We start from the raw sequence: 25,700 nt of genomic DNA on the forward strand, positions 1-25,700 counted from the left end.
AGATAGAAGACTCTAAAACTGGCATCTCATCGAGCGTCGAGGTGAGGCTCGATGAATTTATTTGGTAGCGGAAGCGGATATAATACAGTGACCAAATCCAGGGTCGCACGAGACTGACTGGGATTCCTCTAGGCGTCGGACTCGCTATCGAACTCTTCATCCATGAGATCGCCTTCGTCAGCATCCGGCCAAATCAACAAGCCAGTGAGTACTTTGAAAGTACTCGCAAGACAGTTCGGACATAAGATATAACAAATGCATGCATGAATGCGTCACGATTAATTCACCAATGTCCATTCAAAAATTAGCATAACGAAGTAAGTAAAAGGGAAACGGCGGTAGTCTGCCTGAAATCCCAACAAAACATAAATGAAAACCGATCGGGTGTCTGAAGCGACGCCTCGAAAGGTGAACAAATAAATATAAGGAAATGATGCCACAGTCGGGCATCTTAGCGACACCACATAAAGGGCTTTAAAAGAAATGCCACAGTCGGACGTCGGGGCGACATCACAGAAAGGGCTTTAAAAGAAATACCACAGTCGGGCGTCTTAGCGACACCACATAAAGGGCTTTAAAAGAAATGCCACAGTCGGACGTCGGGGCGATATCACAGAAAGGGCTTTAAAAGAAATACCACAGTCGGGCGTCTTAGCGACACCACATAAAGGGCTTTAAAAGAAATGCCACAGTCGGACGTCGGGGCGACATCACAGAAAGGGCTTTAAAAGAAATGCCACAGTCGGACGTCGGGGCGACATCACAGAAAGGGCTTTAAAAGAAATACCACAGTCGGGCGTCTTAGCGACACCACATAAAGGGCTTTAAAAGAAATGCCACAGTCGGACGTCGGGGCGACATCACAGAAAGGGCTTTTATTCACAAGGAAATAATGCTCATAATAAATATTCAATCCATGAAAATAAACGGGTTAGTCCATCCACAGAATAAAAATCATTTAACCGGACTTAGCACTCATGCGATTCACCGGAGTCTCTGTCATCAAGAATGGCACTTGTCAGGATAGGATAATACTGAACTTGGACATGGAATAGATGATTCATGGAATATATGACTCTGCAGAGTTTGTACAAAAATTTCCCACAGCCAACGGATTTCCGTAGTCACGAAGGACTAGTTCCGTTTACGGTTTTTCGGAAGAAAACACAGCTAACCAGTACACACCCATCCTACCTCTCGATGCTAGGAATCACCCTAGACATCGTCCAAGAAAAACTTTTGAGACGGGGAGATCACAATCTCGAATAGCATGGGATCAAATTTATATACGCGCGCTCTAAGGGGTGCCCCCCTCTCGGTCCCAACCGGAAACACCCATGCCCCCTGACCAGATGACTGGCTTTAATCCAGGGCCATGGAACCATCATCACGGCCTCTCCTTTTTGGTGTGTACCAGGTAAGCGGTTTACAACTTACTACGCCATATTCCTTGCGGAAAACATGTGGTAGTACAGGGAAGGAAGAATGGTAGGAACTGGAATGATACGGGTTGACACTGAAGTCATATAGTCTGGCATAAGACTGGCATGCTACAACACTGCCATCTTACCCATCCTCATGCCAACACATGGCCATTCATACTCTCATCCATCCACCTATGGATCATCGAACTCACTTACCTCAACAATGCATGGAAATAGGTTCATCGGCATGCTCAACAACATGCCATGAGACTAACTAAATGCAAAACATGCCAAGACACTCATCATATCAAAATTTCAAACATGCTTGCCTGGTTCGGAGTAGTCGGAGCCTAGCTCGGTGAAGTTTGCGGTTCCGTCACCTCCTTCGGTATCTACGGTATAAAGAAAATATATGTGCTATCGTAAATATCAAGAGGTGCACAAAAAGTATCCCAAATATTTTTCAAATAAATCTTATAAAAAACTAGACGAAATTTTAAAGAGGACAGAAAAAGAATCAATCAGAAATACTTTTCTGTTAAAAAGTTATAAGGGTTTTAACCCAAGGACCCATCTGTAATGAAACAGAAAGTTCCCAGGGGCTAGCTCATAAAAACAGAAAGCGCTTCGGTAGCGACTACGCCAGCCCAGAGGGAAAGCGCATTCGGCAGAAGACGTTTTCAGAAAACGCTTCGCTCAGACAGGATAGAGAGGCTGACAGGCGGGTCCCGCCCGTCAGGTTTGAAAGTTCAAACGGGGCGGCAGAGTTCGCCGGTGCCCGAGAGCCGCGGTGGTCGCCGGCGGCGATCCACGGTGAGGCAGGGGGATCGGAGGGTACCTCCGTGTTCAGGGCGCCAATCCGCGTCGGTTGGTGGTGGTGGTGGCGGTCGGCGAGCACCACGTCGACGGCGAGCCTTGCTCCGGCGGACGGCGGCTCGGGTGGTCGTGGGACTCGTCGGAGGGAGCTGCGAAGGCCAAATTGAGGAGGGGGTTAGCTTACTGGATGCTAGAAGGGGCTACTGACGGGGTTTGGGCGCCGGAGACGGCCTCACCAGAGCGAATCGAGCTGGTGGCCGAGGCGGATTGGGGCGGCCGGAGTCGGGGGAGGAGACCTCCTCGAGGTCCTCCTGGAGGCTTGGCAGGGTCTTGGAGAGGTGCAGTGAGGGTGTGGGGGTCGTGAGCGAGCTCAGGGTCCTTTTTATAAGCGATTCGAGGTGGTGGCCGTGAACGGGGATCTCCGGCGATGGTTACGGCGGCGCAGCGCTTGGTCAGGGGAGATTAGGGAGTTGGGCGTCATCGTGGAGGTCCACCGGCTCCATTTAGGTGCTAACCAGGCTTGGATTTGGTGCTTAGGGCGAGCTCGACAGAACGGGGCGGTGCGGGCCCGTCGGCGGCAGGGAGCACGTTCCGTGCTTGCCGGGCCACGGCGACGGTGCCACGGGTGTGCGCTGGCATGCATGAGCCACGCGGAGAGCAGAGGAGCGTTGGGCGGCGCCGAACGGCGTTGAGCCGCCGTTCTGTTCCCTGTCGGCCGCTACGGTGTTTCGGCCGCCGCAAGACACGCCGGCGCAGGCGGGCCAGGGCGCCGCCGACGCCGGGAAGGCCCCAAGCGCACGTGTGGTGCTCCAGACAGGAGGAAGAGGCGGCGAGGAACGTGCCAAGGGCACTGTCCACGCGTGATTGGAACTGACGAACGAAAAACGACACTGAACTCTGAATTTTTCTGAAAAGGAACAGCAACAGTGCACGCCAAGTGTTCGACAGAATGAATTTGGCCTCTGGGGATTTTTCCTTGAGCTGATTTTTGGTGGAGTGGCTACTCATTGCTCTAGTAGGCTGCCTGAATTTTGGTGGAATTTTTGGAGAAGTGTAGATATGAATTTCACCAAATTGGCAAATCTGGTCCAAACTTGCAGAGACTGAAATTTGAAAAATTTGAAATGAGGAGGAGTGGATCAAGATGGTTCTGGGTTGTGGGTACAAAGGACTATCCAGGAGGGTTGGTTTGAGGTCAAAACTCAAATGCAAAAGGGTACTTGCTTTGAAAAACTCTCATGCACCAAATAATTTGCAGAATTGATTTGAGGGGAAAAATAATTAGAATAAAATCCAAAACTTGTTTGGATTAGTTGGGACAGAGAACTTAGGTTGATCACAAGGAGGAGGGGAGGTTTTGGAGGGGTTTTACCACATGGGCAAAACACAAAGTCATGGGTGGTTTCCAAGATATGAAAATCCCAAATTTTCATAGAGTTTCCTTTTAAAAGAAAAAGATTAAACTCCCAAAATAATCTGAGAGGGAACCAACAGAGAAGAAGTTTCAAAAGATCAAACACCATAGTTTGAAGAAAAATAAAATCCTTGCCAAAGAAAAGGAAGTTTTTTAAGAGGAAGGATTTCTGGAAAAGAAATTTTAAATGCTCTCTTAAAAAAAATACCACAAAGTTTTTGATGAAAACCAATTAAATTTTTTGGAGTGTCACAACACCTACCCCCTTAGGAAAAATCTCGTCCCCGAGATTTCAGCTGATCCTTAAATAAGTTTGGATGTTCTGTCCGAAGAAAATCCTCTCTTTCCCAAGTTGCTTCACTTTCGGTGTGATTGCTCCACTGAACTCGGAAAAACTTGATGGTCTTCTGTCGGGTTCTCCTTTCAGACTCCTCTAATATTTTTACTGGGCGTTCCCGATAAGTGAGGTCTGGCTGCACGTCAATGTTCTCATGGGATACTTGCTTCTCTGGTTTGCTTACGCACTTCCTTAATTGAGAGACGTGGAACACATCGTGAATGTCGGACAAGTCTTCGGGTAAGTCTAGCTGGTAGGCTACCGTGCCTCTTCGTGCCACTATGCAGAATGGTCCAATGAATCTTGGTGCTAATTTTCCTTTAATCTTAAACCGTTGCAGTCCCCTCATAGGTGATACTCGTAGGTACACAAATTCACCGGGTTCAAAATTGACCCCACGATGTTTCTGATCGTAGTAACTCTTCTGTCGGCTTTGAGCGGTCTTGAGTCGGTCCCTGATTAGCTTGACTTTTTCCTCGGCTTCTTTGAGCACGTCTGGGCCGAAGATACGGCTGTCTCCGGTCTCTGACCAATTTAGCGGGGTAGGACACCTCCGTCCGTATAGGGCTTCAAAAGGTGCCATTCGCAGGCTGGCCTGGTAGCTGTTGTTGTATGCGAACTCGGCATATGGCAGGCTTTCTTCCCAACTGGTTCCATAGGTGAGGACACATGCTCTCAGCATGTCTTCTAAAATTTGGTTTACGCGCTCAGTCTGTCCATCAGTCTGGGGATGGTAGGCTGTACTGAAGGCCAATTGAGTTCCCAGAGCCTATTGTAAATGATCCTAGAATCTCGAGACAAATTGAGTGCCTCTGTCGGATATTATAGTATTCGGGACACCGTGCAGACAAACTATACGGGAGAGATAAATCCTAGCAAGCTTCTGGGTGTTGTAGGTTGTCTTTACTGGAATGAAATGTGCCACCTTGGTTAATCTATCGGTGATGACCCATATGGCATCATTCCCGTGTCGTGACCGAGGTAGTCCGACAATAAAATCCATCCCTATTTCATCCCATTTCCACTCAGGTATTTTGTTTGGTTGCAGTAGTCCGGCTGGTTTTTGATGCTCAACTTTTATGCGTTGACAAGAATCGCAACATGCAACGAATGTGGCTATGTCCCTCTTCATACCGTGCCACCAAAATCTTTCCTGAATATCCTTATACATTTTGGTTCCTCCAGGGTGGATTGAATATGGAGTGGTGTGTGCTTCAGCTAGGATTTGCTGTCTGAGGTCCTCTATGTTTGGCATGCAGAGCCTGTCTCCGTACCATAGTATTCCATCATCGCCTATGACGAACTCCGAGGCCTTGCCCATACTCACCTTTCTTTTAATACCTTCAATGCTGGGGTGACCCGGCTGGGCTTCTTTAATTCTCTCCACAAGGTCGGGCTTTATTTCCAAGTTTGATATGGTGCCTTCCGCGATCATTAACAAGTTGAGTTTGGCAAATTCTTGTTGGAATTCAGGTCTCAAACTTTGCAGACTGTTTTCGTCGGAGCTGGGGTTCCGACTAAGAGCATCGGCCACTACATTTGCTTTCCCTGGATGATAGTGGATACCAACATCATAATCCTTTACCAATTCCAACCAGCGTCGCTGCCGTAAGTTTAGTTCTGGCTGTGTGAAAATGTATTTGAGACTTTTATGGTCAGTGTATATTTCACATCGATTCCCAAGTAAGAAATGCCTCCATTCCTTAAGTGCATGAATGACTGCTGCCATTTCTAAGTCATGAGTGGGATAATTTTCCTCATGCTTGCGGAGTTGTCGTGAAGCGTATGCGACAACCTTGCCTTCTTGCATCAACACGCACCCGAGACCTTTTCGGGATGCGTCACAGTACACCTCAAAGTTTTTGTGTATGTCTGGCACAATTAATACCGGTGTTGTGGTTAATTTCCGTTTTAACTCTTGGAAACTTTTTTCGCAGGCTTCTGTCCATTCAAACTTCTTGTCCTTCTTGAGCAACTGCATCATTGGCTTGGCTAGGGTGGAGAATCCTTCAATAAATCTGCGGTAATATCCCGCCATTCCCAAGAAACTTCGTACGTCCATTACGCTGGCTGGTGCCTTCCAGTCAAGTATGGCCCTGACTTTCTCCGGGTCCACTGCGATACCGTCTTGGGTCAGCACGTGGCCTAGAAAGCCTACTTGCCTTAGCCAAAATTCGCACTTGCTGAACTTGGCATACAATTGATGTTTCCTGAGTTCTCCTAGCACAATCCTGAGATGTTCCGCGTGCTCTTCTGGTGTTTTGGAGTATATCAGAATATCATCGATAAATACCACAACGAGCTTGTCCATAAACTTCATAAATACTTTGTTCATGAGGTGAACAAAATATGCGGGGGCGTTTGTTAATCCAAAAGGCATAACTGTGAACTCATATAGTCCATATCTGGAGGTGAAGGTTGTTTTGGGGATATCTTCTGTTCGCACTTTTAATTGATGGTATCCTGACCTTAAGTCAATCTTTGAGAATACCTTGGCCTGAGCGAGCTGATCAAATAAATCATTTATTCGTGGCATCGGGTATTTGTTCTTGACTGTGACCATGTTAAGTGCTCGGTAGTCTATGCACAATCTCAGTGTTCCATCCTTCTTTTTGGCAAATAAAATTGGTGATCCCCAAGGTGAGGAGCTGGCTCGAATATATCCCTTGTCCAGTAATTCCTTTATTTGTTTCTTCAACTCAATCAATTCGGATGGTGCCATTCTGTATGGTTTCTTGTATATGGGGGTGGTTCCTGGTGCTAGCTCAATACTGAATTCTATTTCTCGGTCTGGTGGCATGCCTGGTAGTTCTTCGGGAAATACATCTGGAAATTCACATACCACTGGAACCTTGCTTAACTCAGAAACGTCCACCTTATTCAATCTCGGCTGCCGGGGTATTTTTCTTTCCTTTGCTGATACTTTTATTGTCTTCCCGTGGTGGTGCGTGAGAATTACGGTCCGGTTGAAACAGTCAATAAAACCTTTGTTGGTGGTTAACCAGTCCATCCCTAGGATGACATCCAGTCCTTTATTTTCCAACACAATAAGATTGGCGTAAAATTTCAATCCTTCGAACTCAATAACCACATTCTGACAGTAACTTTGAGTAACTTGCTGAATCCCAGGGGACTTGATGATCATGGATTTTTCCAAGGGAAACATCGAAAAATTATTTTGCAAAGCAAAACTTTTCGAAATGAATGAGTGAGAAGCTCCAGAATCAAACAAAACCGTTGCAGGTATTGTGTTGATAGGAAACGTACCGAGTACGATATCCGGAGCATTTTGTGCTTCTTCTTTGGTCACGTGGTTTAGATGACCCTTCCTGTGGTTGTTGTTGGGGTTGAAATTGTTGCGCTTGGGCACTGAATTATTTCCACCATTGTTTGGCTTCGGGGTCGAGTTCCTTGGTTTGGGGCACTGTTTGGCGTAGTGCCCTTCTTCTCCACAAGCGTAGCAAGTAACGCCTGGGCGATATGTGAACTCTTTGTCCCTTGCATGGAAATTCTTGATTGGGCGAGAGATGTTTGTCGTAGGTTTGTGTGTCCCACCTTTCTGAAAATCTGTTCTGCTTCGGTAGTTGCGCGCAAGAGTAGTTTGGTCTCTTTTTCGCTTGCGTAAATCCTCCAAGCTACGTCTCTCATTTTCCAGAGTAATAGCTTTGTCCACTAGTGTCTTAAAATCTGGAAAAGTGTGAACGACCAGTTGGCATTTAAGCGCGGGCGCCAGACCGTCAAGGAATTTCTCCATCTTCTTGCTTTCAGTCATACGTTCTTCATTGGCGTAGCGGGACAATAAAGTAAATTGACCGTTGTATTCTGACACTGTCAGGTTCCTTTGTTTGAGGTCCTCAAACTCTCACTTCTTGATTTTCATAATACTCTTGGGAATGTGTGCACCGCGGAAACCTTCCTTGAAATCATCCCAGGTTATATCATTTCCGTTGGGGTGCATGTGCAGAAAATTCTCCCACCATGATGCAGCTGCTCCTGTGAGATAGTGCGGAGCATAAAGTACTTTCTCGAGATCTGAACATTTTGCAATAATTAATTTCCTCTCCATATCTCGAAGCCAATCCTCGGCTTCAAGAGGCTTGTCAGTATGAGAAAATGTTTGGGGTCGTGTCTTCTGTAGCTCAGATAACTTGGAATGCTGCTGATACTGTCCATGGTGATTTCCCATGTTGATGACTTGGTTCATCATTTCCCGATGTTGTTGCTGACTCTGCTCATAAAGGCGGCACATTTGTGAAAGTGCCGATTCATTGCCCTGTTGGCTTGACTGTCCTTGTGTGAACTTGTTGCTGGGCTGTGTATCATAATCTTCCTCTGGTGGAGTTGGCATGCAGCGAGTCCAAGGACGAGACATTTTTTTCACTCTGGGGATATATTTTGTAGAACCCATAAGAAAAGCGGAAAGAGTCGCAAAAACAATTCCATAAATGCATAAAGCTGGCAAATAAAATTAAATAACCAAGCTTACTTAAGAAAAACAAATCGATTTGCGCACGGAGATGGACTGCTCATTACATATCTTACACGCGGGCGGTAATTATACAATACATCACTCAAGATATGCGTACATAATCCTGACATGTTATTTAGGCTAGTGCACTCCTCCAGATCCTACATGATGCGCAAACAAGCTACTTCTCACAACCTATGTACATATAAACATATCATACAAAGCGGTACATTGCATGGAGGCTAAGCGTACTCAGGCGGAGATGTTGACGATCTCCTTTGCCCTGCCGAGGGTGAGGCGTAGTGAGGCCGGGGACTCGACTTCCTCCTCGCTAATAGGCTCCATACGGGTAGTGTTGCGCTGAGTAGATGGAGCGGGTGCCAGGGGCAGAACAACACGAACAGGAGTGGGCGCGCAGGGTGGTGCAGTGCGTGCTGGAGTGGGCGCAATAACTTGGTTGAACTCTTCGGTAGAAGGCAGGCGACGAGTAGGTGCATAAGATGCTGAGGACGAGACCCAAGTCAGTGGCGGTGCGGTGGGTAGGAGCTCCCTCCTGTTGGCAGCACAGCCATGAACTGAGTCCATGCGGGCAGCCACGAAGTCGTCCACCAGGTTGTCGAAGGCTGCCTCCAGGGCCCGGAGATACTCAATGAGCATCTCAAAAGCCTCGTCTCGTTCTCCTCTGGGGCAGGAGAATGCGTAGTGACAGGTGTAAGGCACATGGCATGGAAGATAACGGTAACGACGAGTCTTCATCATGGGGAGGACATCCCTGAGACGAGCTATCGCCTCGCGGGCTGCCATCTGCATAGCATGCCTCTCCGTAGGCATGGCTCTTCCCAAGAACCGGAAGCGGCGTAACTCACCACGCCCTCCCTTGAACTGCACCGCGGCCTGGTGCATGGTCAGACTGTCGTTGACTCGGTGCTGGCAGAGTGTGAAGATTGGGCGCACAGATGGCCCCATCGCGACCTGAACGATGAAGGAAAGAAGCTTGACGAACCCATCGGGCACGTTGGCGAAGGTCTGAGACTCGCAGCTGTTGTCGGCCATCTACAAAAGTAGGCAAAAATTCTGCATGGTCAGATCATAAATTTATGCTGACTGACAGAAAATGACTATAATCAGGAAAATATATGGAAAGGCTCGATCATGCTAATAACCAATTAGCGATCGCTCCTAGTGGCTTCCTACAGTCAGCCTGGCTCTGATACCAAGCTTGTCACGACCGGTTTTTCAATAAAAATGTTTATTGAGAAACGAATCTTTTGGGTCCAGTATGAGGAAAATCCTCCTTACCGGTAGACAAATTCTTGATACAATAAGCCAGTAGCATAAAATATATTACAGGGTCGAGCTACGGTAGCTCAACCAAATTATTACAAGCACGCCAATAATTATACATAATGGCGGACATGACACAGTGGTGTGGAGGCATACTACTGACTCGAGGATAGGGCGGTGGTGGAAAAACACAGCGGGGAGTGAGATAGAAGACTCTAAAACTGGCATCTCATCGAGCGTCGAGGTGAGGCTCGATGAATTTATTTGGTAGCGGAAGCGGATATAATACAGTGACCAAATCCAGGGTCGCACGAGACTGACTGGGATTCCTCTAGGCGTCGGACTCGCTATCGAACTCTTCATCCATGAGATCGCCTTCGTCAGCATCTGGCCAAATCAACAAGCCAGTGAGTACTTTGAAAGTACTCGCAAGACAGTTCGGACATAAGATATAACAAATGCATGCATGAATGCGTCACGATTAATTCACCAATGTCCATTCAAAAATTAGCATAACGAAGTAAGTAAAAGGGAAACGGCGGTAGTCCGCCTGAAATCCCAACAAAACATAAATGAAAACCGATCGGGTGTCTGAAGCGACGCCCCGAAAGGTGAACAAATAAATATAAGGAAATGATGCCACAGTCGGGCGTCTTAGCGACACCACATAAAGGGCTTTAAAAGAAATGCCACAGTCGGACGTCGGGGCGACATCACAGAAAGGGCTTTTATTCACAAGGAAATAATGCTCATAATAGATATCCAATCCATGAAAATAAACGGGTTAGTCCATCCACAGAATAAAAATCATTTAACCGGACTTAGCACTCATGCGATTCACCGGAGTCTCTGTCATCAAGAATGGCACTTGTCAGGATAGGATAATACTGAACTTGGACATGGAATAGATAATTCATGGAATATATGACTCTGCAGAGTTTGTACAAAAATTTCCCACAGCCAACGGATTTCCGTAGTCACGAAGGACTAGTTCCGTTTACGGTGTTTCGGAAGAAAACACAGCTAACCAGTACACACCCATCCTACCTCTCGATGCTAGGAATCACCCTAGACATCGTCCAAGAAAAACTTTTGAGACGGGGAGATCACAATCTCGAATAGCATGGGATCAAATTTATATACGCGCGCTCTAAGGGGTGCCCCCCTCTCGGTCCCAACCGGAAACACCCATGCCCCCTGACCAGATGACTGGCTTTAATCCAGGGCCATGGAACCATCATCACGGCCTCTCCTTTTTGGTGTGTACCAGGTAAGCGGTTTACAACTTACTACGCCATATTCCTTGCGGAAAACATGTGGTAGTACAGGGAAGGAAGAATGGTAGGAACTGGAATGATACGGGTTGACACTGAAGTCATATAGTCTGGCATAAGACTGGCATGCTACAACACTGCCATCTTACCCATCCTCATGCCAACACATGGCCATTCATACTCTCATCCATCCACCTATGGATCATCGAACTCACTTACCTCAACAATGCATGGAAATAGGTTCATCGGCATGCTCAACAACATGCCATGAGACTAACTAAATGCAAAACATGCCAAGACACTCATCATATCAAAATTTCAAACATGCTTGCCTGGTTCGGAGTAGTCGGAGCCTAGCTCGGTGAAGTTTGCGGTTCCGTCACCTCCTTCGGTATCTACGGTATAAAGAAAATATATGTGCTATCGTAAATATCAAGAGGTGCACAAAAAGTATCCCAAATATTTTTCAAATAAATCTTATAAAAAACTAGACGAAATTTTAAAGAGGACAGAAAAAGAATCAATCAGAAATACTTTTCTGTTAAAAAGTTATAAGGGTTTTAACCCAAGGACCCATCTGTAATGAAACAGAAAGTTCCCAGGGGCTAGCTCATAAAAACAGAAAGCGCTTCGGTAGCGACTACGCCAGCCCAGAGGGAAAGCGCATTCGGCAGAAGACGTTTTCAGAAAACGCTTCGCTCAGACAGGATAGAGAGGCTGACAGGCGGGTCCCGCCCGTCAGGCTTGAAAGTTCAAACGGGGCGGCAGAGTTCGCCGGTGCCCGAGAGCCGCGGTGGTCGCCGGCGGCGATCCACGGCGAGGCAGGGGGATCGGAGGGTACCTCCGTGTTCAGGGCGCCAATCCGCGTCGGTTGGTGGTGGTGGTGGCGGTCGGTGAGCACCACGTCGACGGCGAGCCTTGCTCCGGCGGACGGCGGCTCGGGTGGTCGTGGGACTCGTCGGAGGGAGCTGCGAAGGCCAAATTGAGGAGGGGGTTAGCTTACTGGATGCTAGAAGGGGCTACTGACGGGGTTTGGGCGCCGGAGACGGCCTCACCGGAGCGAATCGAGCTGGTGGCCGAGGCGGATCGGGGCGGCCGGAGTCGGGGGAGGAGACCTCCTCGAGGTCCTCCTGGAGGCTTGGCAGGGTCTTGGAGAGGTACAGTGAGGGTGTGGGGGTCGTGAGCGAGCTCAGGGTCCCTTTTATAAGCGATTCGAGGCGGTGGCCGTGAACGGGGATCTCCGGCGATGGTTACGCCGGCGCAGCGCTTGGTCGGGGGAGATTAGGGAGTTGGGCGTCATCGTGGAGGTCCACCGGCTCCATTTAGGTGCTAACCAGGCTTGGATTTGGAGCTTAGGGCGAGCTCGACAGAACGGGGCGGCGCGGGCCCGTCGGCGGCAGGGAGCACGTTCCGTGCTTGCCGGGCCACGGCGACGGTGCCACGGGCGTGCGCTAGCATGCATGAGCCACGCGGAGAGCAGAGGAGCGTTGGGCGGCGCCGAACGGCGTTGAGCCGCCGTTCTGTTCCCTGTCGGCCGCTACGGTGTTTCGGCCGCCGCAAGACACACCGGCGCAGGCCGGCCAGGGCGCCGCCGACGCCGGGAAGGCGCCAAGCGCACGTGTGGTGCTCCAGACAGGAGGAAGAGGCGGCGAGGAACGTGCCAAGGGCACTGTCCACGCGTGATTGGAACTGACGAACGAAAAACGACACTGAACTCTGAATTTTTCTGAAAAGGAACAGCAACAGTGCACGCCAAGTGTTCGACAGAATGAATTTGGCCTCTGGGGATTTTTCCTTGAGCTGATTTTTGGTGGAGTGGCTACTCATTGCTCCAGTAGGCTGCCTGAATTTTGGTGGAATTTTTGGAGAAGTGTAGATATGAATTTCACCAAATTTGGCAAATCTGGTCCAAACTTGCAGAGACTGAAATTTGAAAATTTTGAAAAGAGGAGGAGTGGATCAAGATGGTTCTGGGTTGTGGGTACAAAGGACTATCCAGGAGGGTTGGTTTGAGGTCAAAACTCAAATGCAAAAGGGTACTTGCTTTGAAAAACTCTCATGCACCAAATAATTTGCAGAATTGATTTGAGGGGAAAAATAATTAGAATAAAATCCAAAACTTGTTTGGATTAGTTGGGACAGAGAACTTAGGTTGATCACAAGGAGGAGGGGAGGTTTTGGAGGGGTTTTACCACATGGGCAAAACACAAAGTCATGGGTGGTTTCCAAGATATGAAAATCCCAAATTTTCATAGAGTTTCCTTTTAAAAGAAAAAGATTAAACTCCCAAAATAATCTGAGAGGGAACCAACAGAGAAGAAGTTTCAAAAGATCAAACACCATAGTTTGAAGAAAAATAAAATCCTTGCCAAAGAAAAGGAAGTTTTTTAAGAGGAAGGATTTCTGGAAAAGAAATTTTAAATGCTCTCTTAAAAAAAATACCACAAAGTTTTTGATGAAAACCAATTAAAATTTTTGGAGTGTCACACAATCTAAGTAAAGTCTTCAACAAGATGATACTAGATGTTAGGGCCAAACCAATAAGGACAATGTTTGAAGGGATTAGGACCAAGCAAATGATCAAGAGGCAACAAATTAGGGAGAAGTTACAGATTAGCAGGTGGACAATCACACCAACCTACTCGGATATTTTAGAAGAGAACAAGCACTATGCCAAGTATTGTCAGGATGACAGAGCAGGTCCAACAATTTGGCAAGTTACTAGCAAAGAAAAACAGTATTGTGTGGACATGGAAGGGTATACATGTGACTGCAAGAGATGGAACATGACTGGTGTACCTTGCAGTCATGGCATATCTGTACGGACAAAGCAAAAGCTGCATCCTGAGGACTATGTCAATGACTTTTTCAAGAAGCCACTTTATTTGGAGACATACAAAGAAATTATATACCCTGTTCCTGGTCCAGATTTCTGGCCTCACACAAACACTCCAGACATCGAACCTCCTGTGTTCAAAGAAAAGGCAGGCAGAAAACAGACTGCAAGGAGGAAAGGAGAGTTTGAAGTTCCTGCCCCAAGAGACACCAGTAGGATGGGAACAATTACCTGTGGAAATTGTGGGTTGGAAGGACACAAGTATACAAGTTGCAATAAGACTCTTAGGCCTAAACTGCAAATGAGGAAAAACAAACACCAGGTAATTATCAAGCATCAGAGCAATGTTTCCTTTTACATAGTCTAATCTAAGTTAAGTTGGACCTTTAATGTAGGAAAACAGGGCAGTCTATGCACCTGCTCCATCTGCTCCAATACAAACTCCAAGAGCACCAGCCCCTAGTGCAAGAGCACCAGCTGCTGCTGCATCAGCACCAGCTCCTGCTGCAAAAAGGGGTAGGCCTACAGGTGGAGGGAGAGGAAAGGAATTCAGTGCACCAAGATCTGGTGCTGCAACTTCAGAGGTTTTTGGCTGGTAACAAAAGGAAGAGGTTTGCAAGCAGCAGATTGAGGGGTTATTTCTATGCCAGTGGTAACTGACACTATAAAAAGGTAGAACTTCTCTCTTTGAACCTGTTTGAATTAGTTTAGAACCTGTTTCTCTTTGTTTTGAACCTGTCTGTACTTTTCTGCATGAGTATGTCTGAATTTGGGTGAACCTGACCGAACCTCACTGTACTTGTATCAAATTTGTGGTGTATCGTGGGCCTGATGGTGGGCTTCCGTGTTGGACCTAACTAACCCACCAAGCCTGCCACACTGTGTACATAAGAGAGGCCACCAGAAACCACTGGATCCCTGCGCCTCATTCCCCTTGACCAAAACCTAGCCGCCGCTGATGGATCCACAGTTAGGAGAGGTAGTTGATGAACAAGACGAGGTTGCTAGGGCTGAAAGGAGGGCTGAAAGGAGGGCCAACCGTCGAGCACAGGCACAAGATCGACGCCAGAGGATTGCTGCCATGATTATGGCGGAACGCAACCAGAATGACGTGAAGCAGTTCAAGGAGGTGTTCCTAGAAGGAACCAACATCACAGATGAACTAATCATCTGGTGGGCCAGAGACAGGGCTTCTTTCCATCGATTCCAAGCAACAAGGAAGAGATGGACTCAGATCCTGGCTGCAGCAGAAGGAAGACAGGATTGGGATTAGGTCTACGCGGTAGTTTCTGACTAAACTGTGGTGTTTCTGAATCTGCTTGTCTTGTGCTCAATATTGCCCTGAATCTTGTTCTTAGTCTTGCTTTGAATCTTGTCTTCTTCTAAACTTTCTGAACTTTATGATTGCAGTGAAGGATGCAGTTCAGGAGATGCACCAACCGTGATGAAGACGATGCAATGTGGCTGCCTGAATCTATGTTAAAGAGAGTACTCATGTTAAAGATTATGCTTATTTTCTGAACTATCTATGTTTGGGTTGTTGGAAAATCTATGATAAAGACTATGCTTATTTTCTAAGAAATGTATCCATGGCACAGTATTTTTAAGTCTGAACTTATGCCTGAATCCATCTATCTGCATTTATCTGAATGTTTCTATACTTGGGCTTTGCTGAAATGTGATTTTTTGGTCACTCTAATTTTTGAAATACTCCACTGTTTGACCATCAACTACTCCACTGTTTGAGCACACAAGTTCCAAGTTGTTGGGTTTCAACAAAGACTTTAATTGCAACACAACTACACCATTTCTCATCACTCAATCTACCACTTCCCCACTGTCACACTCCACCGCACTTCCTCCACTCCAACATTTAAGTAGCCCAACAGCTCACTCTATCTCTGCTCACTCTACCTCTCTCTCGAAAACCTCACTCCACCTACATCCATGGCTGGTTCTTCCTCTATGCCAGACCCATGGCTGAACCCCTTCCCCACCGACAAGGGCTGGGTTGCCATGCTTTTTGGGTCGGCTCGCGGCGACGAAGACCTCTTCCTCGACTACATGAAGATTGCCATGAGATACAGCAGCGCACAATGGCTCGTGGATGCATCAAAAGAGGTGAGGAAGAAGGCGACGACTGAGGAGAAGCAGCGCATGGACCAGCGCTATGCAACCCCAGGTAAGGGTATCATGCCCATCGACATGTTGCTGTGGGCAATGAAGGAGGCGGACTCCGGCGATGCTGGGCAGAGGGAACGGTGGGTAGCCCACCGCTATATCCCTCCAGCACAAGCTGCAACTCCAACTACTATGGGCAACACCGACGAGGACCTGCAGATCATCGCCCCACCAGCACTGTTGGCTCGCCGACGTCCTCCTCCCATCATCGTCATCAATGGAGACGAAGAGGAGGTGCCAGAGCTGCCACCTACCACTCAAGTCAAGCAAAAGGTGCGACGGTCAGGTTGCATAGCAGGGCAGGGGCCTAACAATCTGAAACAGTAAGTTTCAGATTCAGTTATCGCCAGATCTATGTGAGATTCAGTTATGTCAGTTTAGTTGTCAGTTTATCAGGGTGTTTGCAATCTCAGTGAGATTCAGTTCTGTCAGTTTAAGTGTCTTTGAACAATTTCAGTGTCCATGTCCTATCTATGTAAGACTAAATGCTATCTATGGGAGACTAGATGTCTTTCAAACTTCTCTGAATTTGTCTGAACCTGTGATGAAGCAATTTATGAAGTAAACAAATCTCAGCAAGAACTTATGATACAACACACACAAATAAACTACATCATACTTAGATAATTTAGTTCTTAACTTAACTTAGCACCAGTTCTCAGCATCAGGATAATATTTGGGCAGTACAGTATTCAGACATGTTTCCAGTGTTCTTTACTACAAGTAAATTATTCAGACATACCAATGTTTTCAGACTTAAGGAAAATTCAGAATAACAGCAACTAAACACTCTGTTTCCACTACATAGCAGAAATTCAAACTAATCAAATCCACACCAACTTGGTCCATTACCTCAGTAGCACATTCTATGAATCTCCTGCCAGTGTCAGTGCCTTCAAATGCCACAAACTTGCCCGCCCTCTGCCTGTGCAGGATGCACCTTCTGTCAGATTCAGTCACAAGCCCACAGAAACTAGGGTCTATCACAGTGTCAGGATTTTCTGCAAAAGCAAAAGCATAGCTATATCAAGAACAACTCACATATATCAACTTAAATGGAAAAATCTCAAATATCTTCAAACCCTAACCCTAGAACAGAACAGACAGGAGAGGGAGAGGATAGACTGAGATGACTTACAAAGTACTCCATCTGCATGCTGCTGAACTCGCTCATGTACTCGTCATCGTCGTCCGACGTCTCGTTGCTGTTCGGCCACGACGGCATGGTCGCGGCATCGCCGAAGCGCGAGAAGAAGAAACAGAAGCAGAGGAGAGCAGAGAGGAGTTGAGTGAGCTCGGGGGAGAGTGAGAGAGCTGGTGGGGACGAGCGGCCCGGTCGGCCAGGTTATGACCTGGTCCCGACCAGGTGCGACCGACGAGCGGCTCTAACGGCCCCGCGTGCGCGCCGTTAGCTGTTAGGCGGGCCGCCAGCCTGGCACGTGGGCCACTCACGTCAGAATCACGGTTAAAACGGTCAAAACCACCATTCAGTCAACCTGGTAGTTTTTAGTAACGTTTTTACGTTTTTTGGTAGTTTTCGGCCACTTTTAAAAAAGTGGTAGTTCTGTGGGACGCAAACCCCTAAATTGGTAGTTTTTTGTCAATCACTCTACAAGAGTAGATGATGATTTGCTGAATGTGAGACTAACTGTCAGTGTATTATTCACATACCTGAAAATCCTTTTAGCTGTTGTCCAATGAGCTGTAGTGGATGCATGAAGGAGGAGACCAAGCAATTACATGAACCACGGTCGAGCTACCCCCTGTTATGCAGTGCTTCTGCTCGGGTTGTTGGTGGTGCCCACAGATGACTTGAATTAGAAGACCTGAGTGCTGTTTCAAATCAAAATTTTCATTTGGCTTGCTCTCCAAGATTAGTGCTGGTCTGCTGAGCGAGTGCAGAGGTGACCAGGAGCCCGGGACCATGTATCACTTGCTTGTGGGATGTTCGTTCTCGCGGTAGATGTGGCATGAGTACCTATCATGGTGGGTGACGACTCCGTTGCCGAGCGCGAACAACAACTTCCTCAACTAGTGGGCGGCATCCTCGCCATGGTTCTTGCCAGGCAGCGTCGAAGCGTAACCTGCATGATCATCCTCATGGAATGGTGGCTTTGGAAGGCCCAAAATGCTTGCGTCTTTGAGGCCGATCTACCATTGGTCTCTTAGCTTACCATGACCATTGGAGATGAAAGCAAAGTCCTGGGCGGCCGCCGGAGCTCCTGGGCTAGATGCGTTGCTGCCTGAGATGAAGCCTAGATTCACCATGCATCCGTGTTGGTCGCTTTTGAGCACATTATCAAGCCATTGCATTGTGTCAAGGTTGAAAAAAGCGGTAGGCGTAAGCGAGGCGGTTGGCCTTCGCCTAGTGCCTAGGCGGTGCTTAAGCGCCCTAGGCGCAGCCTAGGCGGTAATATAGATTCTAATATCAAGGTGTATTTGTGGTTATTATATGTGTACTGATGTTAATTTAGGGCAACTAAATAAGTTAACTACCAGCTACTACCATTTGAATATGTGATGTTTCGCATTTCAGTACAATATGGCATGATTTCTCGCTTGGGTAAACAATTTGTTGCATGCACTACCTAGACTACCATTTATTCCCTAGGCGAGGCGTTTGGCCATTGCCTAGCGCCTAGGCGTGCCTAAGCGCCTCCTAGGCACTGCCTTTTGCAACAGAGCATTGTGTACGAGTGATTGATGCGCGAGATCAATGAAATAATTTTTTAAAGCCTATCAATAAGATACATTATCAGCCGAAAAATAACCCGAATAGTATATGTACGTATGCCCTTGTACTTATCCAAAAAAAGTATGTCCTCGTACTTTCCCAGGAACTCCGGCCTCCGGTACTGTTTTCAACGTGGGCATGCACGTGCAATTTGCAATCAACTCCGATCCATGTCGTGCGATTTGTGTCTCTTTGTTTTAACAAACAATATTAAATCCCGTGAGTTCCAACTTTAAAAAGAAATGGTGTTTTTTAAAAGAACGAATGGAAATAATAACCACTTAAAAAAGATTTCAAAACAATACTGGTTTAAAAAAGGAAAAAGAGAATCTTATCCACCTCAACGTCTGTAGAATGCAAATGGTCTCATTTGAACCTCCAGCTCTATCTGCATAGAGAGGACGTCGTACAGGGACTCTGCTTAATCCATGCTGTATCTTCCTTTTTTTGTAGACATAGCAGGAAACCGAAGGAAACCACTACCCAAATTAACAGACATCAATTTATAGTTGGATAAAATTTTCAAATGGTTATGCAAATGTTCAAACTTATCTATCTCTAACGTGCCCTGCCGGCCGGCCGTAGCAGTATAAATAGTTTTTTTTTTTGCGGGGTAGCAGTATAAATAGTTGGGCAAACACACGAATGCCATCCACCCATCCACGCATCATCCTCCCCAACCCGTCCCTTCCCATCACGTAGAAGATGGCGCTCTCCAAGTCCATCATGACCGTGCTCTTCGCCCTGCTGGCCATCGCGGCGACGCTGCAGCCGTCCATGGCGAGGGTCCAGCCCACCGTCTCGAACCAAGAAGAAGCCACAGCCACCACCACGGCCGATGGGGGCTCCCCATCTCTTCCCGGCCTGCCGTTGCCTCAGATCCCCGGTATGCCTAGCCTACCACCGATATTCCGCTCCCTTTTCCCGCCACTTCCTCAGATCCCCGGCTTGCCGCCGCTGTTCGGGCCGCTCCCTGGTGGTGCACCGGGCGCCCCTCCATCCCCTGCACTGCCTAGCCTCCCACACCTCCCACTTCCCACCGGCTCGCCAAGCCCGCCGCCGCCAAAGGAGTGCCTCACACCATTGACGAGCATGATACCGTGCATGGACTACCTCACCAACATCACGGTGTTCTCGCCACCGGACGCGTGCTGCGACGGCCTCAAGTCGGTCGTCAACACTGCGCCGATCTGCCTCTGCCACGGCATGAACAACAACGGCGGCATGAGCAAGCTCTTCCCCGAGCCCATAGATCCGATCCGCATGATCATCCTCCCGGTTAGGTGTGGCGCCATGATACCCATCCAGACGATTTTCTCCTGCGGCAGTAAGTTACTAACCTTGTTCTTTGTGCTTTCCTTTATATGTGCTGCTTGCTTTAAGTAGATTGATTAACTTGCATTGGTGATGATTTGACAGCCCAACCCTTGCCGCCATTGACGCCTCCTGCCATGACTCCGGCGCCTCCCGCTGCTTCTCCCGCGCCATCACCATAGGACCAAAATGATGCACAGATCGCCCATGCTTTCTGCAGGATTATATAGCGTTTAAGTTGGTTTTATTTAGGTAGTACTATATCAGAGAAAGATATCAGCTAGCGTTTAGGAGTTTAGGACGTCTCTCATATGTAGGAGTAGCTCCTAGTGTTACTTAGTTACCATATAAGTATACAGTCATGTAAGATCTCCGTCACGTGATGTAATCGTTGTCAATGAATAATAAGTATTATGCTAGATCAATGCATGCTTGGTGATTCATGTCGTTGTTTCTGTATTGTTTGCTTGTGTGATGGCCTAGAATTAACTCTGGGTCGATCTGATCTTATGCCTGCGTGCTTGCTGGCTCCGTTGGAAGTTGTTACATGAAAGCCTACATGTATGACTCAGTTTGCTACCTCTGTTATCCCGGCAGCTCGTAAATCTGTCGCCGTTAGGTTCTCTATAAATGCTACTCCCTCCATCCCAAAATAAGTGTCTCAACTTCAATTTTAGTACAACTTTGTACTAACACTTATTTTGAGACGGAGGGAGTACTATATGATAATCATGCATGCCACCAGCTAGACACAGAACCCATTTTTCGTAAGAGTTATTGGAGATCAGACGCACCATTCCTACCATGTGTTACAGATACGCAGAATTGATCAGCTACGCAGCCAAGAATTGCTACAGAACATAGCTGAACTCCTTTGCCAGACAGATTTGGCACGAAGTCCTCTCAGCATGGGGCAAGGAGGATTGGGCACCTACGGCTATGGATAGTGTGCAGGAATGGTCCACATCGCTATCACCAACGGCTCATTCCAGGAAGGACTTCAACTCCATGATCATCCTCGTGATGTGGGAATTTTGGATGCAAATGAATGCCGTCGTATTTGACAATGCGTCTTCATCTGTGCGGTTTGTTCTTAGGCGGATCCTTGAGAAAGGAAAGCTCTTCTGAGATGATGTGCTGCCGTTCTTCTCGGTGTGGTTTAGGCGCGTCTCTGGTGAGTAGTCTCCTTTTGTATCTTGGGTGGCTGGCGATTCTGCCAGAGTTGTAAACATGTGGATAGGTATCTCGCCTCTTCTATCAATACAAAATACGCATGCTTGTGTATTCTAGAAAAAAAACATAGCTGAACTCCATTGGTTCTACGTGCTTGATCATGAGAGCAGAGGGACCCAAAGCAGAGCAAGAGAGGGAAAGAGTAGAGGGACCCAAAGCAGAGTAGGACAGGGAAAGGAAAAACCTAGAGGGGTAAAGAGAGTAAGGCAGACAACCACCCTCCCTAACCTAGCAACGCCCTTCTTAGTCAACACCAAGTGCCTCTTTGTCATCGTCGATTGACCCCAAAGGATGAAGTTTACTTAATTTTCTTTGAGTCGGAAAATGTGAAAGAAGAGCACATCCAAATTGAGGATATGTATGTAATGATTTGTGCTACTACTGTGCTTCCTAGCAGTTGTTGCACAATCAGTGCCAGTTATGGACTCATGGTACGGGGATTCAGGTGCTAGGAACATGCATAAAAGAGCCCTATTCAAAACAATAACGACATGCTGAATATCATTGCATATAAGCAACAGTTGAATAACTTAACTGGTGATTTGATGAAAAAGAAACTCGGACTATTACAACATCCAAATAACTTTTTTCCAAATAACCACTCACTTCTTTAAGATAACAAACAGGACGAACCGAAAACGAGCAACAATCTGAACACAACACTACTACTTTCATGCTTTTGAATGTGCTAGCATTGGTAAGACGACTAAATTTCTTTAAAATGAACACTTTTCGTTGGACAAATGCCGAGAAAACTGCGAAACAAGTCTCGCTAACAAAGGAAAAATACAGTTTCAAAGATTTAGCCACTAAAAAGTGGCATAAAAGTCCCTCCCATCACAACATCATCCCAAATTGCCGGGTTCCAGACTCATGACATCGTGGTTGAAGAAAACCAGTGACCAATTCCAAGAATAAAAGTAAATGTATGTCTCCAAGCCTCCCAATCCAAATGCATCCAAGTGAAAAACATCATAGACTTTCCATATACCGCAATCATTCATTCTTTTGATTCCTCGCCATTGCCACCACTGTAGCTCCGCCATCGTCCCCGACCCACAACGCCGCCGACCATGCCATCACTGGACGCCGCCCCGGTACATGCAACTCCTCCGAACATACACGTCACGTTTTATGTGTTCAATGAAATGCCCGAGTAATTTTTTTTATTCTTTAACTCCTTTGTAGGCAAACGATCGATTCGTTGTCGGATGATTAATATGAAAACAAGGAACTTAACAAATCCATATAGAGAGTTCATCAATTTGTCATATTCAGACGATAAAGATGTTGAAATGATGATAATGATGAGCATCGAGCAAGAATTTAGAGAAGCAAGAGAAGCATGTGTTCAACTTCAATGGTAGGAGAGTTGTTCCTCGGGATAGGATCACCGGTGCAAAGCTTCTCTACAAGGGTTACTTCAAACCGGACCCAACATACCATGAAAGGTTTTTTCGACGTTGCTTCCAAATGAGCAAAGATTTGCTCATGTGTGTAGTGGATGCCGTGGAGGAGGCTGGTGACTATTTCAAGTTGAGGAAGGATTGTTGCGGGAAACTTTCCTTCTCTCCTCTGTAGAAATGCGCGGCTGCCCTCAGGATGCTTGCTTATGATAGGCCGCAGATGCCATTGATGCTAAAATCCGGGTGAGAGAGACCACATGCAACTTGCATGCAACTTGGTGATGGTGTTTGGAGCGGATTATCTAAGAGAACCAACTGTTGAGGACGCAAAAAGGTTGATAGCAACAACTGGAGCGGCAAGATGTTTTCCAGGTATGCTTGATTCAGTTGATTGCATGCATTTTCAATGTAATAACTACCCCCAAAGGTTTGTGCGGCCAGTACCAAGGTCACACCAAAGATGCCACCATCATGCTTGAAGTGGCATCGAAGAACTTGTGGATTTGGCATGCTTTTTTGGCATGCCTGGTTCTAACAATGACATCAATCCGCTACAACGATCTCCTTTGTCAAGATACTTTATGATGGGGAGACTCCGCCGTGCAACATCACTGTCAACAGGCACAACTACACCATGGGGGACTACCTTGCCGGTGGTATCTATCCTCAGTGGCGGCGTTTGTGAAGACCATATCCGAATCTCAATGGTAGGAAACAATTTTTCTTTGCATAAATTCAAAAATGTGCTATGAAGGATGTGGAGAGGGAATTCAGAGTGCTCCAAGCCCGTTGGGGTACTGCTGGTGGACCTGCAATGATGTGGGAACCGAAGACACTTTGGCAGCTCATGACACGTTGTGTAATCTTGCACGACATGATTGTGGAGGATGAGGACGAAGGAGCAGCCCGCACACATGATTTTGAGAAGCCCGGAGCTCGGGTCCGCTTCTCGGAACAAGTGCCAGAGCATGTTTTCAACTTTCTTGAGATGCATCAACAACTTGGAGATCAACAGATGCACATGCAAGTTCACAATGATCTTGTGGAGCATACGTGGATCCACGTTCAAAACCAATGAACAATGTATTTTATGTTTCAATTATGGATGGTAAACAAATTTTATGTATGAACTATGTACTTTTATGTATGAATAATTTTTATTTGCGTGAGCTATTCATTTTTTATGTGTAATGATCGACGTGCATGTGTTTGCATAGATTTGAGATTTCAAAAGTGTTGGTTGTGGTTACAAATGAGGACAAAGTGGGGGCGGATTGGTGCTAATCTCATACACACTAATGATCGACATGCATGACTTTGCATGGTTTTGAGGTTTCAGAAGTGGTGGTTGTGGTTACAAAGGAGGACAAAGTGGGGGCGGGCCGGTGCAGTGCGGACACGCCCAGACGTATAGGGGACTGGATTTGCCCGGTCCGATTGTAGATGCTCTCTGTAGGAGATGGCGAATAGCGGCATCCAAATCTTCATTGTCTTTCTCCCCGTACAAGTCTGCTTGCTCGTGATGATGGCAACACCACCAGCACACGCAGCTGACATGCTTACTGGATACAATCAAGTTTGCTGCCCTAGAAACATCTATTGTTGTGAGTTTGGTGTTGCAGTGGTCAGTGGATCCGCAATCTCTGCTGAACTTTGATTTATAGTTTCATTCTCCTCCAAGTAATAAGCTAGGTCATATAAAACATGCTTCTGACATGGTTTTTGTCGTGGAATTATCATGGCAGATGTCCTAGTGTGAGGATTTAGTCATGGAGCCATCGCAACCAGGTTAGCTTAAAGGGGTTAAAACGGGACAAAGGACACGGGGAGTTTATACTGGTTCGGCCCCTTGCGGTGAAGGTAAACGCCTAATCCAGTTTGAGGTGGTATTGCTTATGTCTCGATTACCAGGGAGCGAATGCACTTGACCTAGCTTTCGATCTCTTCTTTCTTGCCCTAAACCGCCGCCGGGTCGTCCCTTTATATATACAGGTTGACGCCCAGCGGCTCACGGAGTCCCGGCCAACTCATAGACAACATGTCCGGCTCGGTGACTAATTACACTTGCCTTACAGTACAATTCATACATATATGTCGGTTTACACCTATGGGCCTTAAGTCGCCTTTGGGCTTTGGGCCCTTAGCAAGTCTGCTCCATGAACCGCCAGCTTCAACATCTTCATGGGCCTTGTGTTAATGAATCGCCATTGGTATAACCCGGCCCCTTCTGGGCGGGTCATACCCAATAGTTATATCCCCAACATTAGGCCCCAGGTTGATTTGAACTTGTTCATGTCAATCTTCAACACTTAGAAAAATCCTTCTTCATTTATTCTTGTGAAATCGTGTAACCCGCATGACGTCATCTGCTGGGATTGTGGTAATCCGCCATGACATCACCTGTCATTAATATTACATAAGGCCCAAATCTTAATATATCTTCTTCTTTAATGATCGTCCAAAAATCGAGGCGTCTGCGCCGTCACATATCCATTTTTTGGTCTCCTTGATTCCCGTGCATGTCACTTATCCTTCCAGCCTTATAAATAGGGCCAGGGGTTCCTTTTCACTCTCCCCCCTTTGCCTTCTTGTCTTCAACCTCTCTCCCTCTCGCAACGCATCTGCGCATCTGAACACCGCCGCCGACGACCTCGTCAACTTCCTCGACCACGGCCGCTGCATCGACCTGAACGAGACCAGAGAACTGCGGTGCTTCTCCGTTGCTCAGCGGTCCTAGTAAGCACTTTATCTTCCCCACCATAGATCTCCATTAGGGTTTCTGAAGTTCTTAAGAGTTCGTCATTGTTCTTCATCACACCTTTATTGCGATGCCCTTTAGTCCCGGTTCGTATCTCAAAAACCGGGACTAAAGATTAGACCTGTAGTCCCGGTTTGTGTCTCAAACCGGGACTAAAGGTTCCATTTTCAAATTCTACCCCCCCCCATCGTGGATCGCCTTTTCAGTTTTCTAAAAAGCAA

At 47.0% G+C, this 25,700-nt stretch overlaps 1 protein-coding gene and 1 pseudogene across 1 annotated transcript; both read left to right on the forward strand.

Annotated features, from left to right (window-relative positions):
* LOC125532484 (putative GABA transporter 2) overlaps nt 1-25,700 on the forward strand; it is a 247,043-nt pseudogene that overhangs the window by 190,983 nt on the left and 30,360 nt on the right.
* On the forward strand, nt 19,474-20,264 carry LOC147992964 (uncharacterized). Its single transcript, XM_087542001.1, has 2 exons — nt 19,474-20,095; nt 20,188-20,264. The coding sequence occupies exons 1-2, from the start codon at nt 19,474-19,476 to the stop codon at nt 20,262-20,264; spliced, it is 699 nt and encodes a 232-aa protein (XP_087398127.1).

Source organism: Triticum urartu, chromosome 1A (genome assembly GCF_056163025.1).
Source record: "Triticum urartu cultivar PI428250 chromosome 1A, HENAU_Tu73, whole genome shotgun sequence".
NCBI classification, from domain to species: domain Eukaryota; kingdom Viridiplantae; phylum Streptophyta; class Magnoliopsida; order Poales; family Poaceae; genus Triticum; species Triticum urartu.